Source organism: Bemisia tabaci, chromosome 6 (genome assembly GCF_918797505.1).
Source record: "Bemisia tabaci chromosome 6, PGI_BMITA_v3".
In the NCBI taxonomy this organism is placed as follows: domain Eukaryota; kingdom Metazoa; phylum Arthropoda; class Insecta; order Hemiptera; family Aleyrodidae; genus Bemisia; species Bemisia tabaci.
This window is the reverse complement of record NC_092798.1, coordinates 50,913,805-50,937,943: the sequence shown is the minus strand read 5'-3', so window position 1 is coordinate 50,937,943 and position 24,139 is coordinate 50,913,805. Positions and strand designations below refer to the sequence as shown.

Sequence of the window (24,139 nt, the reverse complement as noted above, 5' to 3'; positions counted from 1 at the left end):
AGATTCATCATGAAAAATTTAAAGTTGCTAAAACCTCCCTAAATCTCTTATCATTTTTGTTTTTGGATTATGAGACATTCCTATCAAATTTAAAATTTAAAATTATAATAGATCATCGACAAAATCGATTGAAATCATTTGTATTTTGTATATTTACGCGCGCGACAAATTGACCAATCAGAGAAGAGCCAGGTAAGGAGAAAGCTAGAAAAAGCCTTTGATTGGTTTGAAATGAAATTTATTTACAAATTGAGTTGAGGTTATGTTTTTTGCAGGATTGTAAAATTTTTTGTCCTCATCCACATTGCATTACCACCTCGCAGTCACTTTCCTACTTCCCCATGGCGCCGAACTTCAATCAGTTAGTGATTAGCTATGTTTATTTTTCTCATTAATTTGATTAAGTGTTTGTTCTCCAGGTTAGTAATCTATTTACCGTCGTATCTTCAAATCAGTGACAGCGCAGAGATGGAACTTGACCAACCCAATAACTCGCAATCAGAAATCGCAAAGCATGGTTGTACTCACTACCAAAGGAAATCTAAGTTTGTGGTTAGTTTTCATTTCATCAGTACTTCATTACATTTGTCAGATTTTTCTATATTTCTCTGCGAAACATGATTTCAAGAACTTGACAGTTGTAAAGCAACCAATCACAATTTTGAAGCCGCCAAACTGTCGTAAAGTCTCATAGACCTGTTTTTAACCAGACCACAGTAGAGCTCATGAATCATAGTTTTTTACCCTGGTCTCCTGTGCAGTCCAAAATGTTTCAGTGGAGCACAGTTTCTTGCTGAGCTGCACCTTGAGGGTGCTTGTTTTCTGCGGTGTAATACCCTCTACTGCGGGGCGCTTATTGAAATGATATCGACTGTATGTCGTCGCATTGTAGTGTCGCGCAATCAACTGAGTGGCTCTCAGTCGATTGCGCAACACAATAAAGCGGCTACATACAGTCGATATCATTTCAATAATCGCCTCGCCGTCGTCTTTTTACTTTGTCTGTGGACATGACAATTAACCATGAGTCAGAGGCATGTTAATTTATTTTTATATAAGACCCACCTGGTTTTTTCTTTTCAATTGAATAATCCACCTTTGGAAATTCATCACAATTCCATGGACCAGTTCATTGCCATCTTTCATGCAGCCAGTATCGTACGATGAAAATAGTACCAATTCTTTAATCTTTTAGCCAGTTCTGCCTGAAATTCCTTGAAAATTTAAAGATTTGATCTATAATGTGTTCCCATCACATGGGTTACCTTCAAATATCATTGGGCCGACAATCTTTGAGAGGTTATCAGTCAACAATACCATCAATGAGCCTTTCTAAGAGCTCAACTTTGATTGTGTGATACGGGTTTTCCACTTACTTGGTCTCATATCAGTTTTTAAAAAAGCAAGTTTAGTTTTCCATTGTTTAGCCCTATTGACCATTTTTTTTGCACAGAAATAAACTATTGCTTTAAGCTCTTTTATTCTTTCTTTTTTTATACGTAATTTGTGTTTATTGATTGTTCATTACATATTTGTACAAAACATTTACTTAATAAGGAGCTGCATGAATTATATCCTTAAATCATAACTTTTAATGCTTTCTCTCTTTTCAGACTCCATGTTGTGACAAAGTATATCCATGCAGAGTCTGTCATGATGACAATGAGTCCCATACGCTGAATCGGAAAGAAGTTTCCGAGCTCATATGTTGTGAATGTGAAACACGTCAAAAGGTTCAAGCAACTTGTGAAAATTGCTCAATTGATTTTGGAAAAGTAAGTTGGTGTCTTCTTGAGATCATCGAAGAAACTCTCCCAAGTACTCTGGAGGTATTTCGCAACATGAGAAGTCATCCATCCTCAATTTCAAAAAGACAGTTGGTTGAGTGTTGAAGTAATTTACCCCAGCACACTTTCCAATTTTGTTTTTCAATTTCTTTTCAATGTCCCTACAGACCTCTGGAGATTGTTATCTGCCAGCTGAAGAGGTTAGGCTATCTCATGTTAGATGTTGATGACGCAAATGCAAAATCTTGTATCTTTTATCAAAATTTCTGCTAATAGGTATTTCATTTTTTCAAAGAGAAAAATCCAACTGTAAAGCTTGAAATTTGTACAGAGTATTCTGCTGACAGAGAGGAAAAATCAGGGAAGTTTTCAAGAAATTAAATTAACTAGCTCTCCGAAGAAAATATAAAGTTTGACAAGAAATCTGTAAATGGAGCCACATGATTTCGCAGTTTGGCCATCGATATGCTGGGCTACTACTCTGCCGTGCTAAGGAATAACATTGTATGAACGTTCGAGAGTTGCCTAATTCCACCTGATGAAACATGTACTTTTAGGAAAAATATGCTTATTTTTCTTTGAAATTTTCAGGTATTTTAGATTAAACCGCTAACAAAATTTCTGCAAAATTTGAAGAATAATATTCACAATTTTCCCTTTAAATTTGCTCATTATTGAAGGAAATGTTGCAATTTCTGAAAGCTCATACAGCGTTCTTCCTTAGCACAGCATTACTCGCTAAATAATTTAAATAAGTGTAACCAACATTAACTACTTGGCGTCGTGCATTTCTGTTTCAAAACCATCCCAAATAGTTTACTTTGACCATGCACCCGACCATGTGAAGCTTGATTTAAAAAAGTTATAAAAAGCAGTTAAGAAAATATTTGTAGAATACGAGATGTTTATAATAACATTGCACATCTGATAGTAAATTTCAACCTTCAAATCCACAAGTTGAAAGTTATTTGCAGGGAGAAAATACTGAAAAGTCTTGTTCCTGTCTCTAGCTAGAAGCTCTAATTTCAAGGTGAAAGAAAAAACATAATTTCCTCTCTCGCACTGGGAAAATATATATTTGGATATAGTGTCACTTTTGTCAAATTCCTTTTCTATTTTTGTGAACAAATATTCTCAGTTTCTAATTCTTTCAATGTGAACGTTTTGGTAAAAAATCAATTATTATTTTTACAGTACACCTGTCTAGAATGTCGATTGTTTGATGATGTGGATAAGAAGCAGTATCATTGTGAAGGTTGTGGGATTTGCCGCGTCGGAGGCAGAGACAATTTTTTCCACTGTTTCAAATGCAATTTATGTCTACCAAATAGTATCAAAGACTCTCATAAGGTAAGTTATAAGTATGAGAGAGGCTTAGAATAGTACTGTGCTGTGACTTAGGATTTTCTAAATGATATTCCCAGCTTTCTTTGCATCTTCGTAACTGGTTACTTTGAAGCAGTTCAAAATAATCCCTCACTAAATTTTATCAGTGACAAAATATTCTTAACTAGCGGTCTAAAGCATATTGTATGGTATTTTTACAAAGCTCAATGTATAAAAGTAGAGAAAGATAGACTTTGTGCATCAAGGGCACATGAATCATGATAAAGCAAGGGTAAAATTTGACTTTGAAAAATGCAGGATTTTTTGGTATTTCACAGCACCAGGATCAGCTGCCAAAAAAAGCATGAAATAAAACATGAAAAATCAGAGGTCTCGTGAGACATTAATTTTGAACAATAAAGTCGGTATCTAATATCAGTTTTTTGGCCCGTAAGAATTACGTCTGCTTTATTGAATTGATCGGTCAATTCACCTTTTCTTGGAGTCTTGAAGTAATACTATTAGAGAGCTATTGTGTCTCAAAAACTTGAAGATACGCTGTAAAAGTTGATTTTTCCTAAAATGAAAAAGGTGCCAAGAGGATACCACTACTTGTGATAAAATTGAAAACACTAGGTAGGTACAAAACATGGTACCTCATAAAATATTCATGGGAAAATTTCAAAAATCAATATCAGTATGAATGAGGAATTGTTGTTTACAGTTTGCATAAGAATCTGACTTCAAATTTCCTGCTTACAAAAAAAACTATAGTCAACATGAGTCAGATAAGCCTCTGAAAACTTATGAGTGTTCGACTTTGCTTCAACATATATTTTTTCTCTCTTTTGGCATGCGGTACTTTTGCACTTTTGATTGAACATCAAAACCAGAAAAAAATTATTTCATCAAACAGCACTCTTAGAGTAATGTAGTGACCAATTCATTTCGAAACTTTTGGTTTTTGGGCCAGTAGAACTTTTGAATTAGGTACTGAAAACAATAATACTGAAATCTCAATAGCCTGGAAAGTCTCAATATGTGCCCACCAAATGTCCTTTCATTGAATAACACCACAATTGACAAACTGTAAATTTTTAGAAAGGTAAAATCATAAAAATTTAGAATAGTGTTCCTCTCCAAAAATTGTGTATGCCACCACAAGCCTCCTCTCTGAGAAGTGTCTCAAATGTGAAGTAATCGTAGGACACTTTTTTTTCACAAGTTAAACTTAAAAAAGGTAATATAAACGATGATTTAAAGCTTATAATGTAAATGTATTACAGTGTATTGAGAATGTCTCTCGTGGAGATTGCCCTGTCTGCATGGAAGATCTTCATACATCTCGGCAAGGTCTTCTTGTTCCCTCTTGTGGTCACATTATCCACAAGAAATGTCAGAAGGACATGTTTGAAGCAGGATTCTACAACTGTCCACTATGTCTAATTACTATACCAGACATGTCACAGGTAATCATAGAATTTACTATTTTTAAAATTCATCGCAATCTATATGATTGAGTTTCTATGCCTAGATTTTGAAACGTTAATGTAATGGAAATGAAGTGTCTGAACTTCACAATTTGAACTTTCTCAGTAATTTCTCTCTGGTCTAGAAGAAGTTTCAAAAGTAGTCCAAAGTGACACAAGTTTTAATCTGCTTACTCTCTATCAGCCAAAACGGAAACAAATCAGAACATTCTCCCTCATGTTTTTCCTCAATATTTGATTTCAAAGGTCCTGGATTCCTGCGTTTTTACTGGAATGTGCCACCTTTTATCTGAATGAAAGCTGTGTTTTACAAAAGAGCAGCAACACTGCATTAACCTTGCTTATTTAAAGTAAAGGAAAAAGAGTGATAAGTGGACAGTCAGTCCCTTCTACCAGGTAACTATTCAAAAAGTTGAGACATTGGATCTGCGCTTCTAAAAAGAAGTTTAACTAGGTTTAATTTTTTGTAAATCAGGGTAAATTCCTCATTTCTCATGAATTCTAATCTCTCATATCTTTTCAGTACTGGGCGGAACTTGATGCGAGAATTGCAGAGGCTCCTATGCCTAAAAAGTACAAGGATAAGAAAGTGGACATTCTGTGCAGAGACTGTCATAAGGTGAGCGCTCTCATCGTACCTCTGCGGTCATTAAACACACATACTTCTCAACAGATAAGGACTCAGAAAAAGGAGGAGTATCGTTTCGGGCCTTTTCCGGCCCCACCTGGATTCTGCTGAATGTTTCATATTTTCAAAGTACTAGTCTTAGGTAGACTCTGTGCCAAATATTTTACCGAACCGAGCTCGTGCAAAGGTGCAGCAGCGCCTCAAACCCAAAATCCTGGCATCGAAAAATCGATATTTTCGACTGTTTTCACTCCTTCAGCAGATGATTCCCATGCATTTTTTGCGTACTTTCCATTTCTGGCTTTTGAAAAGGCTGCCGATGAATTTTAAGGGGCCTTAAGGTCCATTGTTGCCATTTTTAGGGGTTTTTTCAATATTACACTTGTAGAACTCAATTTAAACTAAGAACGGTGTACGTTTTTGAAAAGAACGCAAAAAAATAAAAAAAAGTATTCACTAAAACTTTTTTCTAGGTTGCCAAATTTTCGAGAAAAATCTCCTAAGAGCCAAAAATGGCAAAAACTCAATAAATTGCCACGCCTAAGGTTCAAGAAAGTGGGTTACAACTTTTATATTGACATACGTAACAGCTTTTACCCATGTATACAAAATATCAAAAAATTATAGTTGTACCTGGATTCCCATGTTGTGAAAATTGACTGGGATGTCAATTTTAGCGACCTTTTTTACTTGAAGGTAGCTCTTTTGATTGTTTTTCGACCTTTGTCACCCTCCATAGGTGAGTAGCATATTTATTTCTCTACGTACTTTTCATATCTGGCCATAAAAATGGACTCCTGTGAATTTTATAAGGCCTAACGGTCCATTGTTGCTAATTTTTAGGGGTTTTTTCAAGTTTACATGCGTAAAAATTAATTTAATCTAAAAATTGTGAACATTCTCGGAAAGAACTTAAAAATATACATGCATAATGTTCTTTGAGTTTTCTTCTCAACCAGTAGAATATTCCGTTAAAATTTCAATCTATAAAGTTGGCTTGTTTTTCCTCAAAAAAATAAAACAGAAGAGAAAATTTTGAAACTCCCAAATGGAGATGAGCAGTTTTTCACTTTAGCCATCGATATGTAAAACCGACACTTACCCGTTTTTTCTTTTTTTCAGAACTCCACTGCTCCATTCCATGTCTATGGACTAAAATGTTCTCATTGTGGATCTTACAACACATGCTGAAGATCATGAACTCATGATGTTAAGGATGCAAGCTGTTTTTTCCGTCTGTCCTCATCTGGAAGTGCATATGGACGGAAAACTACAAAAACATATATCTCGATTGTGGTTTCTCTTAATTTGTAAAAATTAAGAGAAAATCAGCATCATTCCTAGAAGTTTTCATAGAATTTTTTCTGCGCAGAGAAGAAATATCTCAAAACCTCTTAGGAATTTACATTAAATAGTTTTTCATTTAAAGAATAAAGTCTGACAGAAACTCTGCAACATTGCAAACCGAGATACATGGTTTTAGAGTTTCACTATGGAAATACTTGCTCGAATACTTAGTTTGAATACACCCAAAGAAATGTCCTTATGTAGTCTGCTTTCAATAACTTTTCAATTCCCTCCCATCAATGAAGGCAGTAAAGTTAGTCAAATATTAAACTGGAAAGTTCAAGGGAATCCTCTCCATTCTGTGATTAAAGTGTGATACCTTGTTAAATTAGTTTTCCTGTCTTAAAAGATGCTAGTAAATTCCCCATCAACCTCGTTAATCAATGCCTAATATTTTATTGTTCTTTTTCTATCATTTTTCAATCGTTGTTTTCAATTTTTCTGGTTCTATCATTTTTATCAGATTGTTTGATTTCCTGCGGTGTCGCTTGAAGAGTTTTGAATTCCGCCAGCTGACTACTCAGCAATAATATAACGAGCTGCAGGGAAATAAATCAAACAGCTGTCCAAATAGGATGGGCAGTGTGTCTCAATAGTTTTTGATACAGCCAGAGGTCAGTTCTCTCTATTAAACAGCTTATGGACAGAGTTTAACAGAAATTTACCAAGTCGCATCAAGTTTGAACCGAAAAGAAAATATTTGAAGTTTAATTCAGCCGCAAGACTCATCCTTAAGAACGAAATAGAACAGCTTTTTTCAAGTTCAAAAAGTTCAAAATATATTTTTCTCAACCTTGAAATTTTAAGTGAAGATTTACGACACATTGAATTTAAAACCGCCACAACCAACTTTTTCTTTCAAGTGCAACACTGTGCATTTCTGTTCAACGCAGTCCATTTAATCATTGGATATTTAAAAGCTGGCATTAGAGGTTTGATATTTTTGTTCTTTAATGAGCTAAAGTTAACCTGCAAATATGAAGTCATTTAATTCTTATTGAAAGCTCTAACTAATATCTCTAATGTTGAAAATGGTTTAACGGTGCTATTGTCTTGCATCTATTTGCACTGCAAAGTTCTGTGAAAAAATATCTCCGCTCCAACACTGCAGAGCAGCCGAGCATTTGAATGTTGCCAAATTTCTTCCAATAAAAAGTATTTTTTTAGTGAAGTTGTGAATATATTTGTACTTTTAATTCTCAGACACTTTAGATTAGATTGCAAATAAAGTTTCTGAAAAATATTTGCACGTTTTACTGCAAATTCATGTTTTATCAAAGATTTGGTAACGACTGAAGGCTTACAAGGCATTTCTCCCTAGCACAGCTGAAGACAGCAGTACAATTTCTTTCGTTATTAACGTAGACAAAATTCATCACTCTTTACAATCAACTTTTATCAATTTGTCTTGCAATTTTTACGATACCTCCAATCATCGCTTTTTTTCTTATTACTTTATTTGTACTGTCTCCTCTGTAGAAAATGTTCAGATTTCTATAGTTTGAGTTGTGTCATCCTTCATCACATCATATTCCATGTGTTATGTGCATTTCCTATTCAAATGAAAAATAATCTTCACAATAACATTTCTCCTATTGATTATTTCTCCATAAAAAAAAAAATGATCTATCGTGTATTGAAATCTTTACGACTCGTTTAATCATTGTATTTTTCCTGGCTATTATTTCTGCATTAAAATAAAAAAAAAAAAAAAAAAAAAAAAAAAAATATTAATCAGGTAATGTAATTTTTACGATTCATTCAATCATTGTTTTACTTTATTTTTATTGTCTTCGTAGAAGAACTTCAGGTTTGTGTTAATATCCTTAACACAAACATTTTGTGTTCATTACACCTTATTCATCGTGCTATTTTTTTCATTTTCCATTCAATAAATAATATTCTACATAAATAACTTCTATCCTATTCATTCATTTTTTCCCCGTTCAAGAAAGCCTTAGTTTCTCTTCAGCAAAACAGAAGTATTGAGGTGGGTCCTCAACTTTAGCTCAATGCATTCTGGGTACGATCAATGTAATTAAAATTTTAATCATTTGGTGGATTATTTGAGGAAAATCGAAATTTCGTTCTATAGATCAATCATTAAAGAATGTTTATCCTGAAAATCATCTTCCAAAATCTTAAAATAAATTTAAAAGTACTGTTTCCTTTGCAACTGATTTCAATGTATCGATAGCGACAGTTAGTTGGAAACAGTACTTTTGATTTTGTTTTAAGACTTCGGAAGATTATTTTTGACAAGAATATTTTTCAATGATTTATTTACAGACTAAATTTTCGATTTTTCCAAGATAATTCACCTGAAGATTAGAATTTGAACTATAATGATCGTACCCAGAGCGCATTGCACAAAAGCTGGATCCAACTTAATTTAATTTGTTTCCATATTGAATTCCATTTTTTATCTGGTCTTTTCATCATCATGGCATTTTTAGTATTGTCAGCTGGTCTCTCAGGCATAGGGTGTCTCTAACAAGAGCAACTTGATTTTGCAATATCTATGTTTGTGGAACACTCGTCAATTTGAAATTTTTTGGAAGGCAGATTTCAATTCTAGAGGAAGAGAGGGAGATGGAAACACCAAGAAGTGAACTCTCAATTCGAGGGTCTTGGAGAACAAGATGCATAAGTTTGGTTATTGCTATTTCGAGAAATACATGTTCTAAGTTTCGAAATTACATGAATCGTTATTGCAGAAACAAAGTTAAAAGTGACCTTTAGATGCTAAGAGAATTGAAGAGATTGGAATTTGGGAGCGAATTTTTCACAGAGTATGCATTAAGACCAGTTTCACTTGAAATCATGAATGTCTCAATTCTTCAAAAACCGCTTTTATCCTTCAAACCCCTCAATTGAATAAGGTTATGTATCATCAAAATACAAGCTAGAATTGAATTTTGCTTTGAAATTAACGTTAGTCCCTCAAATTGAAGGAATAAATATATATCTTTCAGGTGACTTATTAATGTTACGATCAATAATGACAATCCGGTTGATTTCTGGAAAGGAAATACTGAAGTGGTGGTAAGGCAAAGCGGAAAAATGAAACATCCCAGTGAAGATACATATTTCCACACTTTGACCATCGATATTGATATGAGATCGGATTTGCAAAAAGGGACTTTATCTTAAGCTGAAAGAAAATTTTCCTGAACTTTTCGCAAGCACACAAACCAAATTTTTCCACAACCCAGAAATTTTTGTCCTACGATTAGAGCTTCTCGAAAATACTTCTTTCAATTTTTGAGATTTTAGGGTCCAACCTGAACCAGTTTCAAGATTTTCTTCCTCTATATGTATTTGCAAAATGTTTAGGAAAATTTTCCTCTGGAAGATGAGGTCCCTTTTCACAAAACCAGTCTCATGTATTACTTAAAATTATTCCTAAAATATTTTCAAAATGAAAGGTTAAGTGTCAAATGAACTTCTTTTAATAGCGAAAAGAGTATAATTTTGAATAGACCTAGTAACTTTTGTCAAAGAGCTAGTCTAAAGGTTATTTACTTTTTGCTTAGTCTGGCAATTTGTTCATGAATGATTTGAATTAAAAAGCATTTTTTTGTAAAAGGAATAATTATCTTATTCCCCTACCTGCATCAACTGTAAACTAGGGATGAAAGAAAAAGAAAAGAAGAAAATATTGTCAGGTTAACAAAAATATTTATAGACTGTATTTGTAGTTTATTACACAGTTTACCTTCTTTCTGTTTTACCGATTCCTCTTTTGCCGGCCAAAAGATGTCTGGGATTCTTCGTTCCAATAAACCGGTCAGCCTCTCCCTTGAGTCCCATCTTACCAACCTTCTTCTTCAGCGCCTTCTTTGCGATCTTCTTCAGCTTCAGTTTCAACTCCGGATCATCCACACCAGCTTCGTCTCTCGCTGGTTTTGATCTGCTCCTTGATCTAGACCTGACTTCCGATTCAAATCTGACCTTCTTGGCCGGTGCTGCTGATAATGATCTTGATCTACTCCTCTTGTTGGCTTTAGATTCATCTGCAGAAACACTGTCCACCTCTACACCTATTCTCTTCATTTCGCCTTTGAACCTTTCCAGGCTACGCCCTCTCGCCTGAACTGGGGTGGGTCTTGGATGGCTTCTATTGTTGTTTAACTGAGCTTCTTGCCGCATGATAGCTTTTCTTTCTCTGATTTGTTCCGCCAGTTTCCTAATTTCTTCCCTCATCTCATCCCTCTCAATTTTAGGAACTGCGTAGTAACCAGCTTCTTCTCTTAACCGCTCCTCTCTTTCCAATGCTTCCAATTTCTGGAACATTTCAGGATCTATGTAGTCAGCGATGTTATGCCAATCCCAGATTTCAGGAATGATATCAGTTCTATATTCAGGATTAATGTCGTAGTGCTCAGTCAAGTCTATCGTGCGATAGTGATAGGTGTCACTTTCCTCTTCCTCTACTCTCTTCATAATCATTTCGTTGATCCTCTCTCGAGCTGTTTTCTTGGGTTCTGTTCTTTCGGTGACCATTGGAACAAATGCAGGTCTCTCCTTTGAGTCTCTCTTGGCTGGCTCTGCAAGATGCAGTCTATTTAGAATAGAATCAACTTTTCGACCGCTAACTTTGCCCTCTACTCTATGTGCAAGCAGCCGTTCACAGGCTGCTTCTTTAACTTCCATTACACCTTGTCCGCTGATTGTTGACATGTACAAAATAGGAATTCCCCTATCTTCAATACCTTTCAATAACTCTTTTGCTTCAGGGTTCAAATCTTCTGGCTTCACAAGATCTATTTTATTGCATACAACGAAGAGTGGCTTATTGGTGAATAAGGGTTTGATGTTATCCAGCAATGAGATCTGTTCTTTAATAGAGTAACCACACATTTCAGTTATATCAATGAAGTAAAGGATGGCTGCTCGTAAATGGGCTAAAGCCGTGATGGCTTGCATTTCAATTAAGTTCCTTTCTTCCAGAGGCCGATCTAAGACTCCAGGTGTATCGATCACTTGCCAACGGAGATACTTGTAGTCCATATGACCTACATACAGAGCGCGAGTTGTGAAAGAGTAAGATTGAACATCGACATCTGCTCTTGTTACTTTGGTCATGAAACTTGATTTACCAACATTAGGGTAGCCACAGATAATTATCGCTCGGGAGAGAGGGTCAATAATAGGTAGACGTCCCATGTGTTGCCGCACCTCCTCAAGATACTGTAAGTTTGGTTTCTGCCGTTTGATTACTTTGACCATCCTACCCAAGGCTGCGATTTTTAGTCTTTTACAACGGAACAGAGAGTCGCCAAACTTTAGCATTCGAACGTAGTCTTTGGCAATATTATCTATTAGACCCCGAGCTATGTTTATCTGACCTAAGGCAACTTTGTAGTGATCTTTGTCATACAACACATTGAAAAGATCAGCATAAAATGGATGGATAGTGTCGAGTTTGGGGAATTCTGTTATGATCTGAGTCAGCCTTTCATTCATTCTGGTCTGACAGTGTTTTACCTTACGCATGTAGAAAGCACGAATCCGAGAAATTTTGAAGTGTCTCCTAATAACAGTTGGTGTTTGCCGCTGAGTTTTGGACAGCATGATGTTGTAAAACTCCTTGGCCGAAGGAACCTTCGTGATATTCTTGAAGCTATAGAAGCTCGCCATTTTGGATCTGCTTGAAAAGAAAGAAAAACATTGATGTTAAATCCGCTTAAAGAATAGTCAAAAAAACACATGGGGAGATTAACACCTCCCATACTTTTCCCAATTAACGCCCCTGCAAAACCAGCAAAGCTCATTTCCACACATCCTCACAGACTCTTATCTTTCAGCTTGGTGGTGATGTCAATTAATCAGCCACAATCAACCTCAGTAGAGGTACCGGGACCAAATCAAGGTGTGGGAGATCATGACTTCTCTGCAGCTCTAAAACTCATGAGGGTCTAGGTTCTTACCTCTTTTGGAAAAAGAGGTAGCAGGGCAAAATAGACCGTAATGTGAGAAACCAAAAATGAGATACCTGAACCACAGCTTAGAAATATTAACTCAGCATTGATCAGCGTAAAGAGTAACCCAGAACTTAAAACTTACGCAGCAATTCCAACTTCCGGGACAAAAAATGGAGACATAAAGAAAGCCGCTGATAAAAATTTTCAGCGCTGTTGTTAGACTTACGGATGATGCTCTTGGCTCTAGCTTTTGGGTTACTTATCTTCATTTGAGGCAAGAGAGAAGTGCTACCCTCCATTGATCATAGGGGGTTCCAGGCGTGCAAAATTTGTTCGGCTTGAGAGCGTAATGCATTTCTACTTTACATGTACGAGAATAAGTTGGTGATTTCATTCACAACAGTCATCACAGGGCTTTCAGAATGACATGTAAACCCATGAAATTTCTAAAATCCCCGAAAATTTTCTGAAACTGGCTAGGTTAGGGTACCTTCACAATGGGGCACACTGAAAATGAAAGGAAAATAATACCTGTTTGTTGAAGAGATGAGTACGAAACTGGTTCACAACCTAGGACTTGTATTAGCTTCCTTAATTTTGGAAAGAATGAACTAAACAGTTGGCCATAGAGTTAAATCAAGTTGGATGGACAAGATGGACATTGTGTAGTTTACGTCCACAGCACGTGCAAGAAGGAAAGGAAAAACATTGTGCACAGACAATGTGCTAGAGGAAGAGGTGGCAGGTGGCAGAGCACTGGTGGAGTGACTGATGGCGAAACAGCCATTGTCGTGATATAATAGGTACACATATTGGCGCGCTATTCAAATAAAAGTATAATAATTTGAGATGAGCACAACGCAAGCAAATTTTTACAAAATTTTATGTCTGGAAGCGTTTCAGATTGCAAACACAAACCATTCTCGAGTAAAATTAACGCGCAACCACCCCTACGTCGAGCGTCATACTCATACGTCATACGGTTCTTTATGTATGTCAGGCTGTATCAAATAAGCTGAAGGCGTGTCTTTTCTTTACCCTGCCTCAACCCTCTCTCCTCTGCAACCAAAAGTCGATGTTTCCAATAATGTAAAATGAATCAGTGAGTTCGGAAACACTCCAACACGGGTTTTTTTCGATTTTCACTTTTTTACGGTTTAGTAACACTTATGGATAAGTAGAAGCATCTGCACGCAAAAGGATATTTCGAAATTGCAATCGGAAGTGCTCGAAACGGCGACGGGAAAAGGGAAGAATCGAAGAATTTCATTCATGGAAATACCAATTTTTGGCCGATCAAGGGAAACGGGCGACTATCCGATGCGGTTTTATTTTTTCGGTTCAGTATACCTTGTGCCAACAAGTTATATAAATATTCAAGCGTTATTCAGGTCAAAAAATATAAATTTTTCAGGGCAGACTATGAAAAATCAGTATCTGAAACTTGGTGCGTTAAAGTCTCTAGAGTACTTCTTGCGTCCTTTGGCACCAAAAAAGTTTTTATTAAACTAACTTCTTCGCCCGCTGCGAAGTTTTAGGTGTTTCCTGAAAATTTTTTTTTCCGAGTTGGTGTATTTTCGAACTCACTGATTCAAATGTCATCTTAGGTACCTAATGCTATATTTATGCTCCCATATTTCACCCCTTGATGCCTGACTGGTAAAATTCACCACTTTTTGGATCGTTATGTACTTTTGTAGGTATAAGTTATCAAAAGCAGAAATGTGCAAAGATATTTTTTTAGCAAATTTTTCAAGAAATATGCTAAGTGCCTCGTTACCTTTAACAGGATGTTTCCCAGAAGTTGTACCATTGTGCCACAAAAAAAATTTATAAATTTGTGCGAATGCTGAGTTAAATTTTTAGCTTGATGGTTCATCTTCACATGGAAATATTTTTGGTAGAATTACAAATTCCACAATGAAAGTCTAGCAACACAGCTAACTTAGCAAAAGCCCTCATATTTCTTGAAGTCAGGAGAGGGTAATATTTCTCCCCCCTCCTCCTAACTAGTTCCCCCAATGCTCCTGAAAACATCTCTGCTGAGCGCAAAAATCCTCAAACTCATCCCTCATCATCTGGCACGAGCCTCCTCTAGAATGGTTTTATGTCTAATAGAAGAAGGATTTATTTTCCATGCTTACATGTGCGTCCTGATGTGAATTGCGACCTTAATTTCAATAGATTTTCAGCTCCATTCCACTCAATTGATCTTCTCAAAATGTCAAATTCCAGTCCCTTGAAAATTCCCGATAACATCAAGCCCAACAGTCAGAGTGCGTCTCCGAATGGAAGTCCAAATCCAAGACTACATCTGCCGAGTCCTATTATCACCAGGAGAACTCGCACTGAGTCAACGTACGTATTTAATCTTGCCCTGAATTTTAAAACATTCCTGATCACATAACAAGTTACCCTCTTTGATATACAATGACCTTCATTCTTCATCCGTGGTCTTGTACAACCCTGCGGAGGCCACCCTTTGGCTTAGCAGTTGTGCATTGTGTCGGCAAGGACCTTGCATGGGAAACTAAGTGAATTCAGCGCTGACTAAATTTCGTTACTATGTGATAAGATGTACTTCACCACCTTTTGAAAGCGCTGAACTTTCCAAATCAAAGTGTACATTTGTGTCATCGTCAAGATGAGAAGGGCTAATGGGTGAATCTTTTCAGTCCAAGCAATTTTCTACAGAGGTTTGCGAGCCTGCCATTGTTTTTTGAAACTGTACTGCTTGCCGAAATCACTCTGAGGATTTTTGATTTTGCCAGTCTTAACATGAAGGAAGAGCTTCTCTGGATCACCTACCTATAGGAGTGTCCTATGGGTTCACAGTGATCAAACAAAACAATTCCAAGTAACAGTAGTAATGACAGGAATACTTATTGATAGCTGTTGCAATTTTGAGAGCTGGTGAAAATTGACGGCTGTCATACTAGAGTACCTGTATAGCGAGAGTATGGACAGATGTGAAACTCCGAAAATCCATCAGGCCTTCACCGATGCCTCTGCGAATAAAGTTAGGGCCCAGAAATGCAGCCAACTTATGAATTTCGAATGTCCAGAGCGATTTACAAATACAATTGTTACGAACCGCCGTTTATAAAGCATGTATTTGGCTTACTTTTAGCATAAATTTACTTATTTTTGCAAAAGAACGCTTATTTATGTACATTCTTGGCCATCTTGGTTAGAATTGAACTCTGTAGGCTGGCAGTGAAATTTTGTGTGTTAGAAGTTGCTCAGAAGGGTGGCTGCACTTTTGGGCCCTAAGCCCTCCATCAAGCGATCTGTCCATACTCTCGCTATAAAGGTACTCTATTTCATACATATCAGTCATTCAAGCCAAGCGCCCCAATGGACAGAGCCATGAAAATTAACAATTATCTGACTTGGAGCTTGTTTAGTTTGAATAAAACTGCCTATCTACGGGATGATTGGTCTTACAGGGGTGTATTGTTATTTCAAAACAAGCAGTACCTAAGCATAGCTTAAGGGCCAGATACACCTGTGCGCTAAACGCGCGTCTTGACTCGAAAAGTAGGATCCAATCCTACTTTGAGTGAGCTACGAGTGGCCAGTTGCAACCTGATTGGCTACGAAGATAGGCAAACACGGCCGAAGGCCTACTCGATGCTCAAGGTGCGCGTCTAGCTCGCAAGTGTATCTGCCTCTTTATGAACAAGAATTTTTTTTGAACACCCCATCAAACATCGCATTATTTCATCAGATATTTGGCTTAAAAACGCTGATTAAATCACCACCTGTGTGCGCTAATGTTCCTAGGTCAATCTTTGGTTGCTTTTCAAACGTGAAAAGCAGCCATCTCTAAGCGAGAGGTGAACAACTGACTAACTTAGCTAACAAGAGCTCTATATGAATTCAGAGAAAGAATTGTCAGTCACAGAAACCAAAATACTGGCTATGGGTCCTCGGTCTGCAGTTTAAGGGCTGGTTCTAATAACTTTAAACATTTTTTGACTCTTAGTCCCCACCGTAGATCCTGAACAACAACTTAAATTCGAGGAAAATAAAGTTTTAAATGTTCATAACCATTGTTTGCCATCATGACTCACTAGACCACATTATATTCAAGATAAATTCAAAAACATCGCCGTCAAAAGTTGAGTTTTTCTTAGATTTAGCACTTTTTGTAGGGTCTACTGCATGGATGTAATTAAATGTTTTTGTCCTTCCCGTAGACCATGCAAAAAGTGCTAAATCTAGGGGGAACTCATCTTTTGGCAGCGATGTCCTTTAAATTTATCATGAATATAATGTGGTCTAGTGAGCTATGATTGCAACAAATGGTTATGAACATTTAAAACTTTATTTTCCTTGAATTTAAGTTGTTGTTAAGGGTCGTCGGTAGAGACAAAAAGTCTAAAAAACGTTAAAAATTATTTGAACCAACCTCTAAAAACTTTGCTCCCCCCTCCTTCCTCAAAAAAATAAAATAGCCTGTTCCAGCAATAGGAAACCATATGCCTAGCATAAGTAATGCTTGGCAAATCTTCCTGGAACATGAAAGCTTATGTAAGATAGCAGAGAGGGTAATGAACAAAATGATTGATAAGTTTGAACATAAGCATAGATCATAATAATCAAACTTGGTCTTAATACTAATTATACGCTTAATAATAAAAAAAAACGCAATAAAATACCTACCAAGATCTCCTTCATTTGATATATACTGCTTTTCACAATGAATTTTTGTAAGATCATTTTGTTTTAAATTTTTGGGCAATAATCAAATCACTTATGTATAAATTTCTCTGTCCGTAGGTCTGCTAGAGCATTATTAAATCCCCAGGAAACTGGTAAGGTCAAATACTTTTGCCGTGCCAAAGGTCATGGATTCATAACTCCTGCCTCAGGAGGAGAAGATATTTTTGTCCATATTTCAGAGTAAGTCAAATTACCTCTCCAATTTCGTTTTTGTGGGCCCTCACTTTGAGTATCGTATTATTTGCTATCTGCATCAGTGCATTACTCATATCTTGCACTTCAAGTTTTCCTTCATTCAGATGCTAGGTGCTGTCCTACTGACAATAGTGTCATCTTGACCCACTATGACTTTTCCCCTCTCCTGGTGCAAGAGAGAAAAGTGGAAAAGACGGACAGTGTGTGTGCACTATTGCAACGCATCAGAAGTAGAGCACATAACCGGCTTTGCGGGCAGCGTTTCTTACATTGTCAAGTGGTACATCGGCGGAAGCACTGGTGTGCAGTAGAGTACCTGTATAGCGAGAGTGTAGACAGCTATGAAACTCCAAAAATCCATCAGACCTTCACCAATGCCTCTGCCAATAAAGTTAGGGCCCAAAAGGGCAGCCGACCTATGAATTCCAATTACCCAAAGTCGCGTGCCTACAGTATTGCACTCCTAAAACTTGTTGAGCAAAGAGAAAATGATATCATACATCGCAGTCTTTTCGTGAGTTTTTATCTAGTTACAATGATATGATTAACAAGGAGGAAATTGGTTCTTATTCATTATCTTCCATTTTGCAAGTTTCCAGTCTGGATGTGAAGGTTGGCAGCGACTCGGGTTCAGATAACTCGAGGAAAAGTTGGCTAAATTTTTGGGCCTTTAGCCCTCCATGAAGCGAGCTGTCCATACTCTCACTATACAGGTACTCTAGTGCGCAGCACACTGTAGCTTCGAACCTCACTCAATTTTTTGACAGCCAGACATTTCTTTGTTTATGGTGACGGTGAAAAAATGACTTGTAGATCAATAAGCATAAAAGTCCAAATTGGCTCATCACACCTCTGAGCATGTATTTTATATGTATTGTTCCATAGGGTATTCATCCTCCAAAGTCTATGAATGCACCCACTCAAGTTTATTTTGTAACAAAATGTTAAAGTCTGTCATTAAGTATTCTTGAATTTCGGGAAACTGCTCTGATGTACTGCAAAGTTTTCAATTTTAAACCATCGAGTTCGAGAGGCTAGTCCTGTTTTCTTTTGCCATGAACTGTTCTAAAGTATCAGACAGAGTTGTTTTCACTTTTCAGTGATTTCTCACAATGTAGGTAGGTATGAAAAGAAATGAATACATAGGAAGAGAAAATGAGCCTTTTTAAGGCCTTGATTTTTTTGCTTTTTTTCTGCGTATCCTTGAAATTTTGTGAGAATTTTAGCTGTCTCTGAAAAAGCCTTGATTTTACCAATCAAAATTCCTTGAAGAACCCTGAAAAGTTGAAAGTCCTTGTTTTTGGTTTTGAAGAACTGTCAGAAATCGCCAGAAAAACAAGTTTTGTGTGTGTCTTTCTTACTGAATGTCTTAATGTTATTTTCAGCATCGAAGGAGAATATATTCCTCTGCCGGGTGATGAAGTTACGTACAGATTATGTCCAATCCCTCCAAAGATGGAAAAATGTCAAGCTGTGCATGTAGATATTGTCCATTTCACTCCGGAAAAGCACCTGCGATGGGATTCGCCTGATCTTGACTCCTCTGTTGATAGCATTCACTAATTATGATGTATGTATAAATTAATTCAGGGGAATTTTAAGAATAACTCTATTTCATCATGCTACAAGTCAGTGCTACACTATTTAATTGGTGAAACTAAAATAGGTTAATTAATGTCAATGATGTACATATTGTGAGAAGGGAGATCTAAAAGAGGCTTGCTTCTGATCCATTTTGTTAGCCTCTAGTACCCCTTAATTAATGCTGTACACTGCTCATCTAAAAGTATCGGGTTTTATTCAGCGGAGAACTCGCCCACTATTCTCAGGGTTTCCAGCACTAAACTTTTTTTACAGTAATTTCCTTCAGGGATAGGAAACACGGAAATTGTCTTCTATTAGGGATAAAGTACCAGGGGAGAAAAATTGCACACATAGAGTAGCCTTTTTTATTGCCCGTGTACTTCAGGCCATGATTGTTGTACTGTCTCTGAATTATTTTACCATTTTATTTGTATACATAATCGTTGTAAATAAAGGCACGAAGAATGTAGCCTAGTTTTTAAGGAGGACCTTCTTTATGATCAATGCGGTAGTGTTTCCACCAAATGCAAGGAGAAGAACTACAGACCAACCCTCTGATACCACTTTTTCAATTGCGTGACACCCTGTTCCATAATTTTGCATTCAAGGTATTTTTTGAAAGAAAAACAATAGATTTGAAGGAGTACGTTACCAGGTTGATTCTTGCAGAAAGTTAGGCAATCATTTGAAAGCTGTGCCAATGGGTATATAGATTGATTATTGATTTACGGATACGTGCAGAGATGAAATACCTAGAGTTATGAGGAAATAAGGGAAGATGCAGTCTAGCCTTGCGGAGTAAATTCCAAGGGTCTGTGTGCGCTGGTCATTGGGTAATTTCTTCATATATACAATGGCGACAAAGAGTAGTTGAAGAATCAATAGTCAAATCGCAAATTCCTCACACATGCAACATCTCCATTGAAAGTACATTAAAATGATTATGTGTATTGAATATCTATCGGGCTTGGCAAAGGAGCCTCTTATTCTCACAGCTTTTAGTGGCTTTGAAGTAACGTCAACTTTCTCATTTCTTTTGTAATTCAGTGTGTGGGGAATTAGTAGCTGATTCACAAACTCTAAAAAATATACTCCTGTTGACCATTAAATTGTTATTTTTATGTTGGTTGGTCTTTGCTTCCATCAGTATCAAGACAATTTTTTTTTTTTTTTTTTTTTTTTTTTTGTGATTCTTTGTAGCGTAACATTTCTATCGCTAAAATGATAATCAATGAATTGATGATTGCTATAACCTAAGTTTGCTCTCGTCAAAATTAGGATAAGAAATTAGTATCATGGATTTTTCCAATCGGCCTCCGAAAAAATTCAATATTCACTTTAATGTGACATGAACTGCTTTTCTCACCACACATGTGTTGTAATACTTCATAGTTCATGTTCATTAAAAATCTTTGTAAATCAATTTAAAGAAGTATTTAGTTTTTTTGTAATGAGATTTTTTTTAACTTTGAAGCGCACGGAAGAATTTTATCACAGCATTTAAGAAAAGTATATTAAATTGTTTTTAAATCCAAAATTTTTACTGTTGGCGAAATCGGAAAAAGGCAAATGAATGCACCCGGAGTCGCAACTTTGCATTTACTCATAATTTTTGACTTCCCTTGGAGCTTGAAGGACTTGAAAGAAAGGAGATTTATTCGTTGTTAGAAATTGGATTATATCAAACATTTAATTTTAGGATATTTTAAAGTGATTTCATCGATTAAACACAACATTTTGTAAGCTGAAATTTGAAAATGTAACTTTTACCATGACAAAGCTACAAAATGAAGGAAGCAAAGTGCCATTTTTCTCCTCCTCTTAAAGGATAGAAAATGAACTTACTCTAGTACGCACCTTTGTCTTGCTACAATTTCCATTCAAAATTCGATTAAATTTTTCAAATGCATAAACTCTCGGCAGAAAGCCTTACCCCCTCATTAAAAATGTGTTTATCAAATGAGTTAAAAAGTTTGTAGCTCGAAGTAAAAGGCTCTCTCTATTCACCAACTTGCTTTCCTTCTTGATCAGTACCTTTCCATTCCTTCTTCAAAGTTACAAGCTCAAATTTTTTTATTAGAAGCCATAATTTTACGAAGTTTGTGGACCCATGTGTTATTGTTAGAGTATGTTCAATTCGAGAGAATTCATCTTCCTCCATTTTGCTGTTTTCTATTTATTATTTTTTTTGCATTGTTTCGTGTTAATAAGTAATTGGCTCAGCAGCACATCATGTACATTAATTTGGGCTGTCGGAAATACTTTCTCAGGCGTTTTGTCTAATGTTTCAATCAATCATTCCGGGAAAAAGAAGGAGCTGAGCTGGGGATTTGAATAGTTTTAAGGTTCAAGGAATGATGCATTAGAATATTCAGGAGACTGCTCTTTTTAAGGGAAGGGTGCATCTGTCGCACAAGGAGTATGTACAAAAACATAATGGGAAAAATGCACTTCTGGCTCACTGTAAAATCTGCAATCGAGCTCTGTTTGTGTCTTGATCATTTCGTGACATCCGTTAACTTCTTTCAGATCAAAAGTTGATTGCAGGTTTGAGGAGTGCATTATTTTATTCTTAAAAGTTAAGACCTAAAAATTAATAAACCAACTGCGGTGTGACAAACGAATCATATAAACAGAATGTCTGTAATTTCGCCAACGTCCGCTCAATATTCAGTCTAAAACTGATTGGTCGAAAATACTGTTGCACCAAACAGCTTAATACCCTTGAGAGAAAATTTGGTGCTGGGGTGGGATTTTTCTCTCTATAATGAAACATTAGTTTTAGACTGAAATTTGAATGGACGTTGGGGAAATCATCAACACTCTTCAAAAAATTAAATCCTGAAATCCACCCACATGTTTAGGATATTTTATCTACTGAATTTATAACACATTTCCAATCATAAAAAGCCTAGTGCTCGGAATGACATTGCTGGGGGACAAGCAGTGTCTTATCTGGGGTTTTACCTGTCCTCTACTTTTGAAAAATGGATAACAAATCTCATTTCTCAGCCATATTTTTTAATTTCTTTTGTCAACTTCCATCCAAGCATGCCTCATGGAATTGAGTATTCACTCAAAGTGCACCCTCACCTTAATTCATTCAGTCTTAGACTGAATTATGGCTGAAGTCAATTATTCCCTAAAATGTTCCAACGAGGCACTTCAATGATGTCAGGTAATTACTAACAATTTTTGTGTAAATTATGAATACTTCTACTGATGCAACCCCTTTTTTGTCACACAAATTGGTTGTTTTTCCAGTATTCTTATGCATAACAAAACTTACAAACACCTTAAATCAGCTTTTTATTTTTTGGACGTTTCTCTTCTTACATTGTCAGCAAAGAAGTAGGGTCCGAAACGTTTTTGCTTCATCTGAAGTTGCCACAAAATTCTTGACCCTTTGGTAATTCAAACAAAAGATAAATCGCTCATTCAAGTCCGCTTACTTTATGAATTTTGAATTAAATAAACCATAAATTGAAAAGTACAGCATTTATTTTTGCTCTTGCTGAACGAATATGAATTATACATTAATATTTCTTTTCGATTTTAGCATATACAGTTGTCTCAATTACTTCATCCGGCTCCTTAAAGGAAATACTTGTTAGTACCTGTGCTTTTAATCTCAAAGTGAAATGTTTGTACTTTTTATTTTAATTTTTAGGAACATGTTTCATACATTACTCCGATTTCCAGGATTCTTCCCTTTATTTTATTTTTATAGTATTTTGTAAGCTTGTTAAGGATTCCAAAAATTTAAATGACTGTACGTTTTTAAAATTACAGACGAATATTATCAATTTGCCAATTGTCATTCTTTGAAACTCATCATACATACCTAAGGACGTAATGTTTTTTCTCTCTTTCGGAAAGTATTTTTATTTTGAAGCTGAGATCTGAGTCAGTTTTTCTACAAGGTTGTAATTTTGAGCCAATACACTAATTCTTGACTGGAAAACTGACAAGTAATGAATAAAGCCTGGTTTTATTCTAGTTTAGGAGATACCTGATTTTTTCTTCTCAGCTAATAATTTATTCATGAAGGTACTTTCCTCAAGAAAAATCATCAGTATTATCTGCTGCTAACATCTTTCTTGCCTTTCCATGAAAAATCAATCCATGGATAATATGGAAATAATTCCAGCGAAAATTTAATTTCTATTTCTCTCCTATGAACAAAATTTCAAACACAAGTACTTACTCCTTTGCAATGTCTTTTGAATGCAAATTTTTCATCATTTGACTGCTCTTTTGTCCATTTAATTCTTCGGATAGTTTTAAGATTTTGGAGAGGTGTGCTCTGTGAGGAGTGGAAAAAATGGAGAGAATTTTTGCCCAGAGCTGCAAAAATATTAATATGCAGAAATTTCTGTTTCAAGCTATGCACCAAAAATAAAAAAGTCATCAGATATTATAATATATCATTATTCATTTGCATAATACAGTGCTCTCTCTCTGTCTGTATCAAATTGGCAATAGACAGAACCATTTTTCATTTTAGAGAAATTTTTGTTACAGCAGGTGTTGTATAAAGAGTGCACTGAATGAGGTAAGCTTTTCCCTCTCTCCTCCAAAAATAATTTTAAAAAATCCAATGCAAGAATTCTGCCTAGCTCCTTTTCCAAGAAATATGACACATACCAGTTTAATAAAAACATGAAAGAATTTTAAATTGAAATTGCGGGTGACCTACATTTTCATGTCATAGGTACTTATAAGGTGATTCGTCAAGCTCAAAAGAAGTGGTCGAACTGGCATGCGATATATCGCATCTTTTAGGTCAAAAATCTCGGCAGATTTTGAATTTTCAGTAAAGAAAAGGACGATAGCCCCTGCGCATGAGCCTAAAGAATCATTCTAAACCTTAAAATCGGCAAAATTCAGAGAAATGAAAGCAGGATAGTGTTTGGAAAAAAACCTCGCATTCGATTCAGCTATCGATTTCGGTATCGAATGCGAGGTTTTTTTCCAAACACTATCCTGTTTTCATTTCTCTGAATTTTGCCGATTTTTGGGTTTAGAATGATTCTTCAGGCTCATGCGCAGGGGCTATCGTCCTTTTTTTTGCTGAAAATTCAAAATCTGCCGAGATTTTTTACCTAAAAGATGCGATATATCGCA

General features: G+C 36.0%; 3 protein-coding genes across 4 annotated transcripts; 2 read left to right on the top strand and 1 right to left on the bottom strand.

Annotated features, from left to right (window-relative positions):
• The first annotated feature begins 251 nt into the window (after positions 1-251).
• Positions 252-8,306, top strand: Rchy1 (Ring finger and CHY zinc finger domain containing 1). The gene is made up of 6 exons (XM_019048075.2): positions 252-552; positions 1,614-1,775; positions 2,982-3,137; positions 4,400-4,582; positions 5,127-5,222; positions 6,354-8,306. The coding sequence occupies exons 1-6, from the start codon at positions 376-378 to the stop codon at positions 6,420-6,422; spliced, it is 843 nt and encodes a 280-aa protein (XP_018903620.1). The 5' UTR covers positions 252-375; the 3' UTR covers positions 6,423-8,306.
• A 1,933-nt stretch (positions 8,307-10,239) lies between these two features.
• On the bottom strand, positions 10,240-13,222 carry Non1 (nucleolar GTP-binding protein 1). 2 transcript variants are annotated; one of them, XM_019048056.2, is made up of 2 exons: positions 13,037-13,222; positions 10,240-12,231 (listed from the first exon to the last, which is right to left on the bottom strand). In XM_019048056.2, the coding sequence occupies exon 2, from the start codon at positions 12,219-12,221 to the stop codon at positions 10,293-10,295; it is 1,929 nt and encodes a 642-aa protein (XP_018903601.1). In that variant the 5' UTR covers positions 12,222-12,231; positions 13,037-13,222; the 3' UTR covers positions 10,240-10,292. The 2 variants fall into 2 exon arrangements, with proteins under 2 accessions (XP_018903601.1, XP_018903600.1); XM_019048055.2 differs by having other exon boundaries at positions 10,240-12,228; positions 13,037-13,221.
• A 1,383-nt stretch (positions 13,223-14,605) lies between these two features.
• Positions 14,606-22,818, top strand: LOC109034752 (cold shock domain-containing protein CG9705). The gene is made up of 3 exons (XM_019048057.2): positions 14,606-14,863; positions 17,291-17,413; positions 18,814-22,818. Exons 1-3 carry the CDS (start codon positions 14,613-14,615, stop codon positions 18,989-18,991), a joined length of 552 nt encoding a protein of 183 aa, XP_018903602.2. The 5' UTR covers positions 14,606-14,612; the 3' UTR covers positions 18,992-22,818.
• Positions 22,819-24,139: the final 1,321 nt, after the last annotated feature.

Coding starts and splice junctions, on each gene's coding strand:
- Non1 (XM_019048056.2), bottom strand. CDS start 12,221: ATGGCGAGCTTCTATAGCTTCAAGAATATCACGAAGGTTCCTTCGGCC.
- LOC109034752 (XM_019048057.2), top strand. CDS start 14,613: ATGTCTAATAGAAGAAGGATTTATTTTCCATGCTTACATGTGCGTCCT. Junction 14,864..17,290: donor AGAACTCGCACTGAGTCAAC/GTACGTATTTAA, acceptor CTCTGTCCGTAG/GTCTGCTAGAGCATTATTAA. Junction 17,414..18,813: donor ATTTTTGTCCATATTTCAGA/GTAAGTCAAATT, acceptor TGTTATTTTCAG/CATCGAAGGAGAATATATTC.
- Rchy1 (XM_019048075.2), top strand. CDS start 376: ATGTTTATTTTTCTCATTAATTTGATTAAGTGTTTGTTCTCCAGGTTA. Junction 553..1,613: donor AAAGGAAATCTAAGTTTGTG/GTTAGTTTTCAT, acceptor CTCTCTTTTCAG/ACTCCATGTTGTGACAAAGT. Junction 4,583..5,126: donor CTATACCAGACATGTCACAG/GTAATCATAGAA, acceptor ATATCTTTTCAG/TACTGGGCGGAACTTGATGC.